Source organism: Tachypleus tridentatus, chromosome 7, assembly GCF_004210375.1.
Source record: "Tachypleus tridentatus isolate NWPU-2018 chromosome 7, ASM421037v1, whole genome shotgun sequence".
NCBI classification, from domain to species: domain Eukaryota; kingdom Metazoa; phylum Arthropoda; class Merostomata; order Xiphosura; family Limulidae; genus Tachypleus; species Tachypleus tridentatus.
Genome location: NC_134831.1, coordinates 97,566,705 through 97,587,693, shown reverse-complemented (window position 1 = coordinate 97,587,693; position 20,989 = coordinate 97,566,705). Strand labels below are relative to the sequence as shown.

The following is a 20,989-nucleotide window of genomic DNA, read 5'->3' as shown; positions in this document are numbered from 1 at the left end:
TCTATTTATATTAATCTTTATTGACTTCAGGCTTTACAACATGTTCTACTTTCTGTAAGATAGTTTGAAAAAATATTATATATATCAATTAACCACAAAACCTAAATCAATATAAGCAATGTTAGGTTCTGTTAACCACATTTACTAATCTTAAAACTCTCATGTTACCATAGTAATATAACAAATACAGTGATACTTTCATGTTACCATGGTAATATAGAAAATACACTAATAACTTTAATATTACCATGGTAATTTAACACATACACTAAAACGAACATTGCTAAAATCAAATTTATAATATGTTATGATAAAACAGTAGGTAAAAATAATAGCTATTAAACTCAATTCACCGTTTCGTAAGTTTCTTTTAAGTTGGAAAATTTTAACAACGGATGCGAATATTTCAACGAGGGAACGAAAGATTCAATTCTCATGATACAGAAAGGGTTGATGACCCCCACGTTAAACAAACTAAACATCCCTCTCAAAATATTGCACAATAAACATTTGGATTGTATTTTCATGTGACACGCTACTAGATAATACTAACAAAGTCAGCGAACCTCTCAAAAGGTGACCTTTAAGGTTTGAAGAATAGAAACCGATTTAAATTCAATCGCTTCTAGGACTTGTATTATCTCGTCAGACTGTGTTATCTAGCCCCTTCATTCAGGATTCTAATTCACAAATAAAACAAAAGGCCAAATACAAAAATAGATATGGTCTCTGGTACCCTCCAAGCTCTTTGAAAATCTCATGGCTTTGTATTTAAATCACTTTGCCTTGTTTTCAGTTTTCTGCGCAGTCCCTCACGTAGGTTTTGCGCAATTGTGAGCATTCAGATGAAAACAATATACTGATTGACCAATCCTCTGCTACGAGTCTAATTCAGTTGCAAACTTTTTTTTTTGAATAAAAGGTTTTAAGAGTAAATCATTTCAAGAAATAACACCCACGACACCCAAGATCACCGACTAGTTTTTTTTTGTTTTGGTTTTTAAGATAGAAGTCATATTGGGTTGTCTGGTTTGTCCACCGCGTAAAATCGAATTCCAGATTTTGCGTTGTAATTCCACGGACTTATCGCTGTCCCATCTGATAGCAGGATGCATTAAGAAAATAACATTATGTTATCACTTCAGTTAAAAGAAAGGACCAGAGTAAACGCGTTTTTTTTCACTACTGTGTTCGTTTTTTTGTGTGTTAAAACTAGGGTTTACATCAGTCTCGTATCTTCATTCTAATAAAAGTATATGCTTTATAAAAACAGCAAAACAGACGGGCAACATATATGATCCTACAAGGCTGTCCTTGTACACCCATTCCTGAGAGAAATACACATTTAAACTCCGTCTCACTTTATTTTTATGGAAATAACACATTTATTCCTAAAATTTTGAAAAATGCTAGCCTTTACTACTGATAAGACCAACTCATTCAATATGCCCACCATCTTGTTATAAACAATAAAAGTCTTAATTGGAGTTTAGCCTGTCTTTTCCAAATCCTAAACGTGTTCTAGTCCTATTGTCTTCAGAAGGCAAGACAAATTAGATGTCTCTATCCTACCTCCTCCCTAGTAATCTTAATAACTTTACTAAGGTCACCTCTTACGTTCCTTTCCTCGAGAGATAATAAGTTAAGATAACCTTTAAAATAACCCTTCCATCTTTGGAATTATTTTAGTACCGCGCTTCTAAACATTTTCCAATAAATTAGTTTCCTTTAAATAAAAATACAACACCAATGTCGTTATAACGTTAATAATTCTTGAACTTCTATATATATATACTTGTAAACTAATAAAGAACATTAACTGACTTTTTTGTTCACTTTTAATTAGAAATCACATCTATTTTATTATTTAGCCTAAATACAATCACGTTGCAATACGACAGATATTAAAAATTACGTTAAAACAAGGCCTAACAACATTTATATTGCAATATGACTAATACTAAAAATTACGGTAAAACAAAGTCTAACTACACTCATGCTAAAACAAGGACTACAAATTGACGAGAAACATTCCTTAAAAAGGTTTTTAAAACGTTTATATAACATTCACTACAGTTTTATACCAGAACACAACGTGGTCTTCGTTCTGAAGACAAAGTTTGCCGACACCTACAGGAAGAAAACAAAAACAGAATTATAAAATGTTTAAATAGGTATTTTTAACATCTTCAAAATTTTATATCTAACTAACAATACGAGTTATAAATAGTTTAACAGTGTTTTCTTCCAAGCATAAAATGCACGGACTTTCACACAAAATTGGGATTTCTAAAAATAATACCACAACATATCCATTTCTGATTGTCGAGAACCAAAATTTGTATAACAAGCAATTAAAAATTCTGATTTAATTATGTGGAGAAAAAATCAACAGAATCGTCGGACATATAATGTGTTCCTATAATCACTAAACTGGTTAATTTATATGGAAATATAATGTGTTCCTATAATCACTAAACTGGTTAATTTATATGGAAATATAATGTGTTCCTATAATCACTAAACTGGTTAATTTATATGGAAATATAATGTGTTCCTATAATCAGTAAACTGGTTAATTTATATGGAAATATAATGTGTTCCTATAATCAGTAAACCGGTTAATTTTTGTGGACATTCAATGTGTTCCTATAATCACTAAACTGGTTAATTTATATGGAAATATAATGTGTTCCTATAATCACTAAACTGATTAATTTATATGGAAATATAATGTGTTCCTATAATCAGTAAACTGGTTAATTTATATGGAAATATAATGTGTTCCTATAATCAGTAAACTGGTTAATTTTTGTGGACATATAATGTGTTCCTATAATCAGTAAACTGGTTTATTTTTGTGGACATATAATGTGTTCCTATAATCAGTAACCTGGTTTATTTATATGAAAATATAATGTGTTCCTATAATCAGTAAACTGGTTTATTTATATGGTCTTGTGAGAAACAAACCAACTTTGTTACAGTTGTAAGGATTTGTGATTTTTCAGTTTTCGAACTTTTTTCAGTTCGTAAAACAAAATATTTTTCCTTCAATGATACACTGTGGTCATGGTCCAGTCCTTCAATGATACACTGTGGTCATGGTCCAGTCCTTCAATGATACACTGTAGTCATGGTCCAGTCCTTCAATGATACACTGTAGTCATGGTCCAGTCCTTCAATGATACACTGTGGTCATGGTCCAGTCCTTCAATGATACACTGTGGTCATGGTCCAGTCCTTCAATGATACACTGTAGTCATGGTCCAGTCCTTCAATGATACACTGTAGTCATGGTCCAGTCCTTCAATGATACACTGTGGTCATGGTCCAGTCCTTCAATGATACACTGTGGTCATGGTCCAGTCCTTCAATGATACACTGTAGTCATGGTCCAGTCCTTCAATGATACACTGTAGTCATGGTCCAGTCCTTCAATGATACACTGTGGTCATAATCCAGTCCTTCAATGATACACTGTGGTCATGGTCCAGTCCTTCAATGATACACTGTGGTCATGGTCGAGTCCTTCAATGATACACTGTGGTCATGGTCCAGTCCTTCAATGATACACTGTGGTCATGGTCCAGTCCTTCAATGATACACTGTGGTCATAATCCAGTCCTTCAATGATACACTGTGGTCATGGTCCAGTCCTTCAATGATACACTGTGGTCATGGTCGAGTCCTTCAATGATACACTGTGGTCATGGTCCAGTCCTTCAATGATACACTGTAGTCATGGTCCAGTTCACACTCTAATATGGCCACACTTTTAATCGAAGGCTAATATCAAATTAGAACTTTAAAATATTTACAATGTAGAGATAGTTGTGGTACTTAAGGTATGAATACAAAATACTGAAACGGATTTCAATTAACTCGTTAATGTTTCAATATCTACTACAAAATACTTGTGTTATAATAAATGATGAATTAATGTTCGTGATACATTTTGACAACTGGTTTTTGTTCATGTTTTGTTTCTTTTCTTCAAGACGTCTTTTTACCTGTCCAGAAATTTATATCATAATGGCATTTCTTACCATATTCGGAGAACTGAAGTTCATGGGTAACTTGGTTTTCGATGTAAAGAATCCAGTATCTCTGACCAACAGGGTCATTAGCCATACCAGCAATCTTATAGACAAATGGTCCCCAAGATGTTTCATCCAGTTCAAATCTGAACAAAAACAATGAATATTTATCAAAATGCCTCTAACTGATACGTGTTTAAATGATGACATTTATAATTATCGCAGTCAGGCCACGATTCGTACATCTGAACGACAGGTACCTTAACCTTTCTTCTCTCAGATTCAAGAATAATTCTTGTGAAAAACAAAAATTAAAACTGTTTCAAAATTTGGCACCAAGCTACATAGAGGGCCAAAATATATTTATGTTAGCGCCTTTAGTTGCTTTGTAACAAAGCCACATTGAGCTATAGACTGTGTTCGCTTCGGGAAACTGAAACTTGGATTTTAGTGTCGTAAGTCTACAAACGTACCGCTATCCAACCGGGTGACTCGTATTTAGTGGGTAATAATTTTGTTCTATTGGTGTTTCGACGGTTAAAGGATTTGTTCTGCTGGTATGTTTTAGAAATTAAAATTTCAATCAAAAAATAAAAATAGTTTGCTATATTTAAATGTCGCTTTTTATTATAAATCACGAAACTATAATATTTAAATTAGATGCGATGATTATTTTTAATATTAATTTAAAAAAACAGACGTTTTTTCTCTTGAACTTTAATTGGGCGCGGGTTAGCCCTTTCGTAGAGCTGTAAATGTAGGAACTGGTAACGAATCCGTGGTATATTATAAAATATTCTCCACGCCAGGGCGTTATAAGAGTGACTCTCAGTCCGTTATTGTGGGTGATGGGTGTACTGTCAGGTACTGACTGTTAGGTCAGTAGCTCAAAATGACTAGCTTTGCCATTAATACAAATTTAATTATATTTTTATTGGTAATTTAAGAAATGTGTTTATCATAATATGCGATTTTATGTTTTGCAACATCTTACCTAGATTTTGGGTAAGCCTTTGATTAGAATATATATGTTTTGAACATTTATACATGTAGTTTCTGGTGTTTGTACTAGTTATAAATGTTTATTTTCTTACACACTCACACATGAACAAACAAGGGTATATATTCCGATCTTTAAATTTCTTTGTTAGGCCAATCTGACAATAACTAAACAAGAAATACTTGTTATCACGATGGACAGAGCAGATAGCCCGATGTGGCTTTGCTACACGAAAACACACACTTGTTACTACTTACTGGTAAACTGGGTTATGGTTGGCTGAATATTTCATGACGTCAAGAAATTTAGTGACGGAAGATGTGTTCACTTTAACTGAATAATTTTCTTCTTTATTGTCTCCAATCCACAGGGAGTATCGAACTTCGATTTCTTTGAACCATTTCAGGTCGTTGACCTCAGGTTCTTTAAGCTGAGTAAAGTTTTCTTTCACTATTTGAATGGAAGAAGGCTTAACTTAAATATAATTCAATAATTTACTGTCAGTAACATTTACAATATCAACAAAAACCTTAGCAAAACGAAACGGTGTTGGAAAGAAGAGCCCTCTTCCGGAGAATTGTAGAATATTAAGTAAAAATTATATTAAACCAGGAGGTAAATTTAAATATTATCTTGAGGAAGGTATTTCAAATTAATATATAGCAATGTATCTCTCTTTCTTTCTTTTTCTATTTGTTTAAACGAGACTTCTCTCCGAAATATTGTATTCTAGGCCCACATTTTCCAAGTTGCGACCCGATAACCACCAGACAAAAACTTAGTAAATAATCCAGAAATATAACTTATGTTTTGTGACGATGAGTCAGACTTCATATTTGTGCCTGTTACTGGATTTCTTTGGCGACGATTTTCTTTTATCTATTGATAGATAGTGTCCAGCCCCACACACAAAACACGTAGCCCGCCACTAGCACAAAATTGGGAAACACTTTTTCTTACCAGTTGTGGGCCCAGCATGGCTAAGTGGTTAGTCAGCTTATGTATTGGTCAATCCCATTATTTGTTGGTAAAAGAATAGCCCAAGGGTTGGCGTTGGGTGATAGTGACAAGCTGCTTTCCCTCTAGTCTTACACTGCTAAATTAGGAACAACTAGCTATCTCTGCTTTATAGCTTTAGGCGAAATTCAAAACTAATTATTGACAGTCTTAGTTTCAAAACTTAGATTTTTCCCATACAAGATTAGTTGTTGTTTTTTACAGCTTTAGAGAATAAGTAAAGTTGGGAAATAGGTGGCGTATTCGACGTATAATAAACAATCTTACAATTTTCGTTTAGAATCTGCGAGAGCTGCTCGAAGATTAAATTCGCTACAAAAACAAAGTTGTTTTCTGTTTCTCACAGTATTAGATTTCCTTTAGTCTTCTCGGCTACTGGTGGTTTATAAACCAACTTCGACAATTTGTAAATGAACTAAATACAAATTTTCCCAACAGAATACAAAGTGAACTTTATGGAAATTGTAACAAAGGAAATAATAGTTGCTATCTTGAATTAATGTTGTCATGTTATCATTTCATTTCTCGTGTTGGTAATGTGTTACCGTACCATTCACTAATAAGGGGCGTCTGAGGGTTATGGCGCATGACTCGCAATCCGAAGGTCGGAGGTTCGAAACACCGTCAACAAATATACTCGCCTTTTCTATCATAAGGCGCTATAAAGTGGCAATCAATCCCACTTTTCTTGGGTAATAAGTAGTCCAATAGTTGGCGGTGAATGGTGTTGACCAGCTAGCTGCCTTTTCTCGAGTTTAGCACTACTAAAGTAGGGATAACTAACTCAGATAGGCCTTGTGTAGCTTTACGTGAAAACCAAATCAATTTTGAATTACAATCTTATTTGCATGCAACGGTCCGCACTTGTGTTTTATGCGTAAGTTATACCCTTCTAAAAGAGCAGTACTACATTTACTTTGTGTCGCCCTGAGGTCAGTGAGGGTACAATCCTGTGAAGGTTATATCAGTAGTACGTCTACTTTGACAGTGAGGGTTAAGTACTTGAGAATATCAGAAAAAGTTATTTTGTGTGACGAGGATTCGAACCCGCGAACCTCAGATTACGAGTCGAGCGCCCTCTAACCATGCCGGTTCTTTTAAAATAATGTAAATTTAATTATTAAACTGTATGTTTTCATTTTCAGTCCGATTGTGTTTTATTATGTTAGGTTTATGAGACACGTAAGTTCACCAGATTTAATGCTATAAGCAGAATTATTGTTGAAACAAAAAACAAATGCACTAAATGTCCGTACTGTGACCACACTTGAGTAATTTTGTTGGTAGAATACAGGAGGAAATCAAGGAGATTAATAAATACAGCATGGAATCAAGGAGATTAATAAATACAGGAGGAAATCAAGGAGATTAATAAATAAAGGAGGAAATCAAGGAGATTAATAAATACAGCATGGAATCAAGGAGATTAATAAATACAGCATGGAATCAAGGAGATTAATAAATACAGGAGAAAATCAAGGAGATTAATAAATAAAGGAGGAAATCAAGAAGATTAATAAATACAGCATGGAATCAAGAAGATTAATAAATAAAGGAGGAAATCAAGGAGATTAATAAATACAGGAGGAAATCAAGGAGATTAATAAATACAGGAGGAAATCAAGGAGATTAATAAATACAGCATGGAATCAAGGAGATTAATAAATACAGCATGGAATCAAGGAGATTAATAAATACAGCATGGAATCAAGGAGATTAATAAATACAGGAGGAAATCAAGGAGATTAATAAATACAGGAGGAAATCAAGGAGATTAATAAATACAGCATGGAATCAAGGAGATTAATAAATACAGGAGAAAATCAAGGAGATAAATATTATATTTATATTTAGATACACAACAGAAAAACACATATTTTTATATTCCGTTACTTGAAAACAGTAAACTTTAGGTGGTTTGGCGGAGAACCACTTTTCTTCATGGTGATAGGAACTTCAAGACTCCCATGGTTTGACTTCAGATGGTAACATATCAGTGAAAGAATTGAAGACTACACTCACTTTCTTATTAATGAGGTTTACATACACACCTGTATCGTTCAACATCGTTGGTTCCGTGCAGTTCTGAGAGTAGAGAATTGGGAGTATGAAGTAGGTAGCGAGAATATCACCAAACGATCCGTCTGATTCTTGTTTTGATATCAGGTAATTCAAGGTTTGAAGGAAATCCCAGCCAACTCCATCGTCTTCAGCCGCTAATAAAGCCTACGTGAAACACAGCTTACGTTAACATTAAATACGTAAAGAAAGCACAGTAATATTTATTATACAAACGCACAATAAGTGCAGTATTAGTGAAGGTAGAACTGGTTTGGTTTGTTATAAGATTCGCGCAAACCTACAAGAGGGCTATCTGCGCAAGCCGCCGTTCAACTCTTGGGCTACTCTTTTACCAACGAATAGTGGAGTTGACTATCACTTTATGATACCTCCACATATGCAAGGGTGAGCATGCTCGTTGTCGGAATTCGAACCTCCAACCCTCATATTGCGAATACAATATTTAAAAAAATGTATATTTTTAAAAATATTTATAGTCCAGAAATGTTCCACTAACAATTCCAACGAAGAGTACAACAGTATAACAGTATTTTAAAAATGCAACTATGAAAGATAAAACATTATGAGAAGGATATTTATTTATTAAAAACCAAAAACATGAAGCTGCTGTAACAATGAAAGAAACTCACATTTGGATTAAGAATAATAAAAATTATTAAAGCGCCATCATGAGGAATATTTGTTTGTTTGTTTTGAATTTCGCGCAAAGCTACACGCGTGCTATCTGCGCTAGCCTTCCCTAATTTAGCAGTGTAAGATTAGAGGGAAGGCCGCTAGTCACCACTACCCACCGCCAACTCTTGGGCTACTCTTTTACCAGCGAACAATGGGACTGACTGTCACACTATAACGCCCTCGTGGCTGAAAGGGCGAGCATGTTTGGTGTGAGGGGGATTCGAACCCGCGACCCTCGGATTACGAGTCGAATGCCTTAACCACGTGGGCATGCCGGGTCGCAGGTGGGTTTGGAAAAGTACTTTTTCTATCAGTGCATTCGAAACTATTAAGTATGATGAAAAGACGAGTTAGAGATGTTATTTCAAATGCGTTTTGTTTTATAATTCAGTAGCCTTTCCTCAAGGGGTGAGTTCTGGTTGTCACAACGTTTTCTGAGTTCTGGTTGTCACAACGTTTTCTTTTCCTTCTATTTATCAAAAGTACATTCATTCCCAAACAGTATTCTCAACTGTTATCGTTTCAAATGTCAGTTTTAAAGCCAACATTTCTTTGAGCATTTCAATGATATAAATGCTTCTTTTCATGAAAGCCAGGTGGTTAGGGCGCTCGAATTATAACCTGAGGGTCACGGCTTTGAATCCCCGTCACACCAAACATGGTCGTCCTTTAAGTTATGGGGCGTTATAATGTTCGGTCAATCTCGTTATTCGTTGGTAAAAGAGTAGCCCAAGAGTTGGCGGTGGGTGGTGATGACTAATTGCCTTCCCTCTAATCTTACACTGCTAAATTAAGGAGGGCCAGCGCATATAACCCTCGTGGAGCTTTGCGTACAAAGTTATAGGTAAAGGAAATCGAATTTTAAACGTGAAGGGATATTATGCTGAGAGCTTAATCCAGTTCTCCCAACCGAATAATAGGATTGACTGTTATTTATATAACACGTATACAGCTGGAAGTACTGTGCGTATTGGATGATATTACGTCTCGAATCTTGGACCTATCGATACACAGCTCGACACGTTACCTATTTGCTCTGAAACGTAGAAATAAGGAAATACCACAAGAGTATTTATTTGATAAAAAAGTAAGTATTTCCACATATCCCCCAGCGGTAAGTTTACGGACTTACAAAGCTAAAATTTGGGTTTTATTTGCGTTAAAATATCTTGACATCATTAAATGAATACTCGTGCGTGTGTTGTTTGTTTTTTTTAAGTGCAAAGCTACAAAAGGGTCTGTTTACATTTTGTCCACTATAATAACATAAACTTCGGATTTTAGTACTTGTAGACGTACCACTGTTCCATTGGTGTACTTTAATTGGATAAGGCTAAATAAATGAAATAAAACCACTTCATGTGCAGTGTTAGCAAACGTTTCCTTTCACTGAAATAAACATTACATAATTTAGATCAAAAATACGTTAAAAAAGAATATATTTTTACAAAGAAAATACAATTTGAGTGCAAAAAAGCACACAGTTATCAAGGATGAAGAATGTTTCTGTGATAGAGCTCTACATTTCGGAGCTGGCTCACCGGATTCGAGTCTCTTCGATTCCTCAAAATATTTCAGAACTTTAATTTGTGGGTACGTTATAAGAACGACAGCAAATCCTTGAGTATGTGTGATAGAGTGTTGCTCACAGGCTACATTTCCTTTTGTTAATAATTTAAAATTAAAAACGGCGGCAGATGGCGATAGTAGCTTTGCCATAAAATACACACAAATATCTGGAATAACTACAATAATGAAGTGGAGAGTTTGTTTGTTTTTTTCGCGTAATGCTATACGATAGCTATTTGTGCTAGCTGTCCATAATTTAGCAGTGTAAGACGAGAGGGAATGGAGCTAGTCATTATCACCCACCGCCAACTCTTGGGTTACTCTTTCACCAACGAATAGTGGGATTGACCGTCACATTATAACGCCCCCACGGCTGTAAGAGCTAGCAAGAAAGAACTATGAACAGACTCACACTAATGAGATAAAATCTAAGATCTTCTCAATTCTTGATTGTGTTCTAAAGTAATATTTCTCAGTTTTATTAAGACACCTCCCCCCTAACTGGAAAGCTATCGTTGTTGGGGGATGATTACAAATATATTTATACGTTACAAAGTTTCTATTTTTTGACAGTGCTAAGCACAATTTCCTGTTAACTCTGATTCGATTCTAAATAGAAACCGACTCCGTAATTGTTATATAAATGTAATGCATATTTTAATGTGGCTTACCTCTACCTAGACACCTCTATTCAGCATTCGATGAATAAACGTTACAAAAAAAATCGATGATTAAAATGGGGTATTTCCTAAGCCTAACTTGTTAAAGTTGGCCATATCTTTCTGTAGCCATCACAAGTAATAAAATGCGGATTTTAATTGTAAAAGCCTTCGTAGTTACCATCGAGCCAACGGGGGCCAACTGGTTATAGTTAAAGCAACTGGTAATATATTATAACTTAAAATAAAAGCCCGGTAATTAGACCTTGTATTATAATTATGAGGTATAACTGTAAAGATAAAACTTAAAACAGTTTGAGTGTAGTAACAAACACCCTGCTTGTCTACTCATAAAGTGAATAGAAACAAAAATTCATAAAAAAACAAAGATTATGAATTACTTACGTATAAGTCAATACGCTTAAAATTTATAGCACGTGTATACGTAAAACATGAATATTTTATCTTGAATATATAGTTTATCCCTAAGAACAGAAGCGCCATAGAGTGAAAACAGACAGGGGACCAACATATATAAACAAGCATTAAAAAATAACTATATCTGTTACAATTTCAAAACTTGTCTTTTTTTTTTTTATCGATCACAACGAGACAGGAATCAAGAATAGTTACTGGCCTGTATACGCAAAGTGTTACATACGTTTTAACAAAGAGTCAATGAGTTACAAATCTCAGCGTCAGTTCCGAAGTTTCAGCAATAGATGGCGCTAAAACCATAGCTCTTTATATGTATGTGTGTGTGTGTGTGTGTGTGTATATACATATAACAATAGAGAATATTGCTGATACTAACGATTTAATAATAAAATCCAGACAAAATAGCACAAAATAGAGCCCCGATTATCCACACAGATTACTTAATGACTTTACTATATTGTAATAAATATTGTAATAGGTATACGATAGCGTGTTTTACGTGTAATACCCTTAACAAATACCATATCGATAAACAAACATGGGTGAAATGGGCAACAACTGCCTAGTACAGCGTAGCACTTATGAAGAAAGTCTTAAATAACTAAAGAACTTTAATAGGTGAGTAATTGATAAGTTCCTTGTGAAGGTTCAGATTAAATTATCTATCATAGAAACAACAACAAAAAATTTATTTTAGCACGAAGACATTCAATATATACATATATACATAAACCGCAATATTACATTACTTGCTTTAGCCATAGACAAACTGTCTTTTCATTTGCATTAACCACTATTAAATTACATAGTACTTGTGTGGTTCCTAAATCTTTGTTTAAGTTGTTGTTTTTCCTTGCATTTCCAAATGTTGCTATCAAACACTTTCTCTGAGCATGTCATGAACCTTGAACTGATTCAACTATTTTACTAATAATCTCTGAAGGTTCGGCCACAAGAACCTGAAACGATCCGTTTTCTTACGACCTTTGGAACGTGCGAAGTCGAGGTCGTACGTAGCTCCGATCTCTTAGCGATATAACGGATGGCAACAAAAAGAAATCCAACTTGTCAGTGGTCGATGTGAACTTCAGATACGCTGTTTATTTGGTTTCAATGTTTCGAATATTTACCGTCTCTTAACTGTGTAGCAAAAGTGAATATACGAACGTTTATTTCTACTATATATGTACCAGTTGAAACTTCAACAAAATATTCAGAGTTGTGGTATTCCCTTCAGTTATTGTTATATGACATCATGAGATGAAATATTTGGCCACTGGATTATCTGCTATATCTAAAATTATTTTAAACTTAAAAAAAATAAACAAAAATTCATCAGTGTGGCCTTCATTGGCACAGTGGCATGTCTGCGGATTTGTACCGTTATAAACCAGGTTTCGATATTCGTGGTGGTCAGAGCACAGACAGGCAGTTCTGTTGCTATCTGCTTAACTGCAAATCAACATAAATCGTGAGTACTGAATCCACCTTCAAAGGTTTATGCGCTTGTTAACAGCGGAACTACTTTATAACACTCCACTCCTTCAAAAGTGTGAGGTATTCATCCGCGTGATATACTCGATAACAAAGTTCGCAGAACTCAATGACACAATGAATTTGTAAAAAAAAAAATTTAAAAAAGAACACTGCTCAGTAATCCTATCTGAAACGCAATATAAAGATGTTCAGGCATGCTTATTACAGCAACATTTCATTTAAAATATAAAAAAATACTTCTTATTAGTATAAACAATACTCTGAAAAATTGTCTCTCACAAATGTTGCAGTTGGAAAGACATTTTATGTTCAACTTTAACGACACATACACATAGAAATAATGTGCACCCATAAAGGTCGCTCTTAAATGGTCTTACATTTACAAGAGTAATTGCTTTTGTATTTCTTTATATTCATATGTAATGGAAGAAGAGAACTCAGTTTTTCTAGACCCGGTATAACCATGTGGTTAAGGTACTCGACTCGTAATCTGAGGATCGCGGGGTCGAATCCCTGTTGTACCAAGCATGCTCGCCCTTTCAGCCGTGGGAGCGTTATAATGTGACACTCAATCCCACTATCTGTTGGTAAAATAGTAGCCCAAGAGATGGTGGTGGGTGGTGATGACTAGCTGCCTTCTCTTTAGTCTTACAATGCAAAATTAGGGACGGCTAGCGCAGATAGCCCTCGTGTAGCTTTGCGCGAAATTCAAAACAAACCGTTTTTCTAAGTGCTGTTATTTTGCTACTAGAACGAAAAGAAATTTGACAAACTGTATTGACTTTGGAAATCATATTAGAAAATTTATTTAGGAAACTTCCTTCTTGACAACATTTTCAATATCTGCATTTTCAGAAACATAAATTCTTAACCGGTCACTCGAATAACTGCACTCTGAAGTTAGCTGACTGTGAGAACAAATTGGCTAAGCTAAGTGCGACACCTATGAACAGGCTCACGTTTTCCTATGATTATATTACTCGGCGTTTGTAACATTTTGTTCATTTTTTGCCCTCTTCATCACAGTTTCTATTTCCGAATTATCGAATGTTAACACATTTGTTTGCGTTTAGAGCTTCGGAATATCGACCTTAGAGAATTTTATACTCTTAAAGGTAGCAGAACATAATCTCTGATGGCAGAAAACACGAAATTCTAGAAACAGATCAGAGCTCGTCACCCAACGTTCTCCCTTTTTAACCCATGTGAGTGGTCATACTGTGATGGTCAGTCTCACTATTCGTTGTTAAAACATAGCTCAGAAGTAGGCGGTGGGTGATGTGTTGACTAGCTGCATTCCCTCGTGTTTGATTTAAAACTGGGAACGATTAGGAGAAACGTAACACAAGAAACACCAAAAATAAGGTAAAGTATAAATAAACAAGCTGGCACGTGCAACCGTTACGTTCAGTTTGCTTCGTAATCTAAAGACTTGAATATTTGTAATTTATAGAGTGACGTATCTTTATATAACATGTCCACATTTGTTAAAATACCTTCTTACAGAAGAAATAAAGACAGCTGTCCACGACCATTTACAAAATGGTTGAATTTCATCTGCGGTTAATGTGTGTGTTTGTTTTCTTATGGCAAAGGCACAATGGGCTATCTGCTGTGCCTACCGAAGGGAATCGAACACCTGATTTTAGCGTTGTAAATTCGAAGAGTTACCGCTGTACTAGCGGGTGACATCTGTTGTTAAACAAATTTACACCGGATTTCATTGTTCAAGTTGTACGTTTAAGTAAAGTTTTGGAAATCCAAACTGTTGTTGTTTTAACGCAAAACTAAACTGTAGGATATCTGTGATTTGTCCATCACGGATAATCGAACCCCGGATTTTAAACATTAAACTTGTCGCTAACCCACCTGAGTAAATATCCTTGCACAGATATACAAAGGGTCTCTGTTAACTGTTTCTAATTTTGAACTTATAAACATAAAAGAAAGCAGGTAGTTTATAGCACATTCCGCCAACAATTGGGGTACTTTACTTGAATAGTAAAATTCATCGTAACTTTTATAAAGTGCTTACAACGTCAAAGGAAGGAGCGTCATGTTGCGGCAACGAGATTCGATCCACGAACTCTTAGATTCGAAGTCCAGCAGGTTAATCAGTAGGCCCGTGATCGGTCTCAAAATAGTTTTGCAAATTGAACAAAACCAGATAACAGATGAAAAACAGTGCACACTTGGTATTACCAAGTAACCTGCGTTTATTTTACCTTATAAAGTTGTTATTGGACTGAGAGTCCAAGTGTCCATGGTTCACGTCCCGTCGTCACAAAATCGCACCACTTTGTGGCTCTATTTGATTAGAGTAGCCCAAGAGTTGGCGGTGTGTATTATTCATAGATCTGTCTTCTCTCTAGTCTATTAGCCCAAAATTTGGGGCAGCTAACGGAGATAGTCCTAACCTCGTGTACCTTTACACGAATATTCGAAAATAATCTTTTATCAGTTTCCAAGTCTTCAGTCGTGAGAGAAAACCCACAGCACGTGTTTTTTAACACCAAAAACAAGAAACACAGTTCTAAAAGTAGAGTTCACAATATTAAAAAACTTAAATCACTTTTTAATAACACTAGATGACGCGATTTATTGAGGGCTGGGGCTACACTACACTGCTGAGGAATTTTCTTTTAAAAATAACATTTATATAAAATATCTTCAGGGCTTTTCAAAAACAACATCTCTATTTTAAACCTTTATAAAACCATTACTGGTATTCGTAAGAAAATTAAACTTTGTACACCTACCAATTTGACTATAAAGTTTACGACAGTACCAAAATTAATTGCAAATTATGAATAATTAATTGTACACGGTTATAAAATATTAAAATGTAAAAAAATGATATAGCTCTGGTAATAATACAAATGTGGGGATTACTGCGTCAATCTTTCGATGGTTCAGCGGTAACTTAACGAACTTACAACTTTAGGATCAGGCGGCCCATTGTTTAGCTTTAGGCTAAAATAAATGAACAACATGGAATATTTGTTTGTTTACAGTTACGCACGGAGCTACACAATGGGTTTTTCTGTACTCAGCCCATCACAGGTATTGAAACCTGGTTTCTAGTAGTGAAAGTGCCCTGACATGGTCAGGTGGTTAGGGTGTTCAACTCGTAATCCAAATGTCGCAGGTTCAAATCCCGTCACACCAAACATGCTCACCCTTTCAGCCATGGGGGAGTTATAATGTTACGGTCAATCCCACTATTTATTGGTGAAAGAGTAGCCCAAGAGTTGGCGGTGGGTGGTGATGACTAGCTGCCTTTCGTCTGGTCTTATTATACTACTAAATTATGGATAGCTAGCGCAGATAGCCCTCGTGTAGCTTTGCGCTATAATTAAAAAAAACAAACAAACAAGCGTTGTAAGCCCGCAGACATGCCGCTTTTCCACATGTAACGTCCCAGCATGTTTGTGGACATTTACGACCATCAAAGGAAGCCGCACTAACCATTTATCATGAAAACTATCATGTTAATAAACAATTAACCAGTAAATCACTAATAAAACTTCACACCCCGAAATTAGTGTTAATATTGCCCTAAGCCCATCTTGACTGTGGTACCTCTACCTATACAAAGTTTCAGTTATTTATATTCATGGATAATGACTTTTATCAAAGTTTAAAATGGGATGGTATTTTTGAAACACCCTGTACTTAGTACAAAGTTTCACCTGCACTATAAGTCCTGTAGTATAAAGATTTCCAAAACTTCCATCTCGTAGTTGCAACTTTTTGAAGCCCTTCAAAGCCTGATATATATCGCCTTGAACAAATGCATATGCTTCGTTTTCCTAAGACACGATAAAGCCATCACTGCTACTGCTTGTGTATCTATTGAATTAAAAAAACAAAAAACACCGTATTTTACTTTTACCTCTGAAAGTTACCTACACGTCAGATAAGATAAAACGAAACCGTTGTTATGAAGTTTATTACAGTTTAAAACCGTTATGGAAATATCTCATAAATTCCAAATATGCACATTGATTCAGTTTAAAATATTGTAAATTATAAGAACTTCTTTTTTGTGCGGATGAAGTTACCTTACGTTTTTATTTCTTTTGCCTTAAGCTTAAAGCTAGAAACTTAACGGTGATATGTAAGCTATTATGAGGAATAACCGTTTCAAATACCTGCCCAAAAATTGAAATCAGTTGTAGATCGCAACTGATTCAAAAGATGCAGAATTCTTTTCTTCGACAGGCGTTTCCTGGCATGACAGAGAGATAAAGAAACCAACGCGTATTCGAACTCCGAATTTGTATATTGGAAGTGCCTGAGCCTTTTGGTCAGATCGATGCCAAAGAAGTTCATAGGGTTTCCACAGGTCGCTGAGATTCCGTTCACGTACAGTGCTAATTGACCTGCGGTCAATTTCTTCCTGTGAGACCTGAAGGAAACTAACACAATCAACATCGAACTGGATAAAATACAATTCTACAAAGTTGAGTAATATACATTACCATATAACAGTTTATCCATGTCTCAGTTGGAGGAGGGACTATTTATATGTTTAACTTACTTAAACCCAAGTGGTAATACTTTATTTTTTTTCTTTATTATTATTTGTTCTTCTTTACTTCGTGGAGTAGTTGCCTTCCCACAACTGTCTGCAGGTAGTAAAGGGTGGAACGATGTAGGCTCAAGCACCCACATCTCGCTCTCCTGAATTCTATTTGTATTCCTTTAATTATTGTATTATTTAATTATTCTTCATTTGAGACTGGCGAACGGAGGTTAAGAATGACAGACAGTGTGTCCCCACCGCAGTGTAGTCCTACTTTCCATGTCACCTCCAAAACCTAGGATACATTTTATATCCCACATTATAGCCTGTACCCTGGGGATTTTTTCGATTAGTACAAAGTTTTTTATTATTATCATTGTTTGAACTTGTTTTTGTTTATAACAAATTGTAATTAGTTAGAGGTTAAGATTTGCTGTTTTTAACGCCGTCCTTTCTTTGTTTAATTTAACTTCACTGTTCAGGGTTAACCGAAAACATAATCGTTGATTCCACACCAGGTAATAAGAAACAGTTTGTTTATTTCATGATAAACAGAATGTTTGCAGCGGTCTTCACTCATAGTCTATCACATAACGAATTCCTGGCACATTACCCGAACTTGTAACATTAACTTAAAGACAATAAGGGGCCTATTAGTCTATCTAAATTGTCCCATTCACAAAACTAAACTTAACACTCCTACGAAAGAGTGGGGCCTAATAGGCCCCAGAGCAACTTCAAAGGTTAGTAATATGAGGCTAATAATTTTGTATTTAAATGAAATTGCCATTTAAATCCATTAATGAATGGATTAACGAGATTCCCACTGTCCCTATCTACTATCTAGCGAAACCACAGCCAGGGGAACGGGCTTGGAGAAATCAGGACTAGAAACGTCTTTTCGTAGGAGTGTTAAAAAAAACAACAACAACACTCAAAGCCGGTTCTTATCAATCAAATACTAAGCAAGCTTTCTTTTAAAGTAGTTAATATTAAAATAAGGGCAGTGTGAAAAGTTAATATTAAAATAAGGACAGTGTGAGAAAGTAGTTAATATTAAAATAAGGACAGTGTGAAAAGTAGTTAATATTAAAATAAGGACAGTGTGAAAAGTAGTTAATATTAAAATAAGGACAGTGTGAAAAGTAGTTAATATTAAAATAAGAACAGAGTGAAAAAAGCAGTTAATAAGCAAAATATGGAGCAGTGTCAAAAGTAGTTAATATCAATAAAAGGGCAGTGTCAAAAGTAGTTAATATTAAAATATATGAGCAGTGTGAAAAGTTAATATCAATATAAAGGCAGTGTGAAAAGTAGTTAATATTAAAATAAGAGACAGTGTGAAAAGTAGTTAATATTAAAATAAGGGCAGTGTGAAAAGTAGTTAATATTAAAATAAGGACAGTGTGAAAAGTAAATTGTATTAAAATATAAGCAATTAGCCAAAAGTAGGATATGTGTGAAAAGTAGTTAATATTAAATATAAGGACAGTGTGAAAAGTAGTTAATATTAAAATACAGAGCAGTGTGAAAAGTTAATATCAATATAAAGGCAGTGTAAAAGTTGGGTTTAAAATGCGAAGTGGAGGGTGAAGTTAATATCAATATAAAAGCAGTGTGAAAAGTAGTTAATATTAAAATAAGCACAGTGTGAAAAAGTAGTTAATATTAAAATAAGGAGCAGTGTGAAAAGTAGTTAATATTAAAATAAGGACAATGTGAAAAAAATAAGGACTAGTTTAATATTAAAACTAAGGACAGTGTGAAAACTAGTGTGAAAAGCAGTTAATATTAAAATGGGCAGGTAGTTAATATCAATGAAAGGGCAGTGAAAAGTAGTTAATATTAAAATATGCAATTGAGGGTGAAGTTAATATCAGTGTGAAAAGTAGTTAATATTAAAATAAGGACAGTGTGAAAAGTAGTTAATATTAAAATAAGGGCAGTGTGAAAAGTTGTCAATATTAAAATAAGACAGTGTGAAAAGTAGTTAATATTAAAATATGCTTGCAGTGTCAAGTAGTAGAGTTAATATTAATATAAGGGCAGTGTGAAAAGTAGTTAATATCAATATAAGAGGCAGTGTCAAAAGTACTTAATATTAAAATAAGAACGGTGTGAGAAAAGAGTTAATATCAATATAAAGGCAGTGTGAAAAGTAGTTAGGATTAAAATATGAGCAGTGTGAATAGAAATATCAATATAAGAGCAGTTAATATCAATAAAAGATGGGCAGTGTGAAAAGTAAGTTAATATTAAAATAAGAACAGTGTGAAAAGTAGTTAATATTAAAATAAAGGACAGTGTGAAAAGTAGTTAATATTAAAATAAGGACAGTGTGAAAAGTAGTTAATATTAAAAAATAAGTGTGAAAGTAGTTAGTATTAAAATAAGGACAGTGTGAAAAGTAGTTAATATTAAAATAAGGCAGTGTGAAAAGGTAATTAATAAGCCAAATAAGGACAGTGTGAAAAGTTTAATATTAAAATAAGGACAGTGTGAAAAGTAGTTAATATTAAAATAAGGACAGTGGCTAGAAAAGTAGATTGAAAATAATAAAATAAGGGCAGTGTGAAAAGTAGTTAATATTAAAATAAGGACAGTTATGTGAAAAGTAGTTAATATTAAAATAAGAGGGCAGTGTGAAAAGTAGTTAATATTAAAATAAGGACAGTGTGAAAAGTAGTTATAAAGGGCAGTGTAAAAAAAAGGACAGTGTGAAAAGTAGTTAATATTAAAATAAATAAGGACAATGTGAAAAGTAGTTAATATTAAAATGAGCACAGTGTGAAAAAGTAGTTAATATTAAAATAAGGACAGTGTGAAAAGTAGTTAATATTAAAATAAGGACAGTGTGAAAAGTAGTTAATATTAAAATAAGAGGTGTGAAAGAAGATTAACTATTTAAAATATGAGCAATGTGAAAAGTAGTTAATATTAAAATAAGGACAGTGTGAAAAGTAGTTAATATTAAATAAGGACAGTAAAAAGTAGTTAATATTAAAATAAGGACAGTGTGAAAAGTAGTTAATATTAAAATAAGGACAGTGTGAAAAGTAGTTAATATTAAAAATAAGGAGGCAGTGTGAAAAGTAGTTAATATTAAAATAAGGAATGTGAAAAGTAGTTAATATTAAAATAAGGACGAAGTGTGAAAAAAGTAATATTAAAATATGAGCAGTGTGAAAAGTAGTTAATATTAAAATAGACAAGTGTGAAAAAAGTTAATATTAAAATAAGGACAGTGTGAAAAGCAGTTAATATTAAAATAAGGACAGTGTGAAAAGTAGTTAATATTAAAATAAGGACAGTGTGAAAAAGTAGTTAATATTAAAATAAGGACAGTGTGAAAAGTAAATTAATATTAAAATAAGGACAGTGTGAAAAGTAGTTAATATTAAAAATAAGGACAGTGTGAAAATAATTAATATTAAAATAATAAGGACAGTGTATGAAAAGTAGTTAATATTAAAAATAAGGACAG

The 20,989-nt window shown here is 34.0% G+C and overlaps 1 protein-coding gene across 4 annotated transcripts in view; it reads right to left on the bottom strand.

The window, feature by feature from the left end:
- Positions 1 to 20,989, bottom strand: part of LOC143256261 (uncharacterized protein CG3556-like) — a 31,649-nt gene continuing 10,660 nt past the window's right edge. Inside the window, exons 2-7 of one of the 4 annotated variants that reach the window (XM_076513228.1) lie at positions 17,132 to 17,388; positions 16,670 to 16,829; positions 8,109 to 8,283; positions 5,298 to 5,490; positions 4,050 to 4,186; positions 1 to 2,130 (exon numbers count right to left, since the gene is read on the bottom strand). In XM_076513228.1, coding sequence (XP_076369343.1) covers positions 2,057 to 2,130; positions 4,050 to 4,186; positions 5,298 to 5,490; positions 8,109 to 8,124 — 420 coding nt within the window. In that variant the 5' untranslated portion in view covers positions 8,125 to 8,283; positions 16,670 to 16,829; positions 17,132 to 17,388 and the 3' untranslated portion in view covers positions 1 to 2,056. Of the gene's footprint in view, positions 2,131 to 4,049; positions 4,187 to 5,297; positions 5,491 to 8,108; positions 8,284 to 11,054; positions 11,167 to 11,447; positions 11,562 to 16,669; positions 16,830 to 17,131; positions 17,389 to 20,989 lie in introns of those variants that run through there. The other 3 variants (XM_076513227.1, XM_076513230.1, XM_076513229.1) reach the window with 3 other exon arrangements.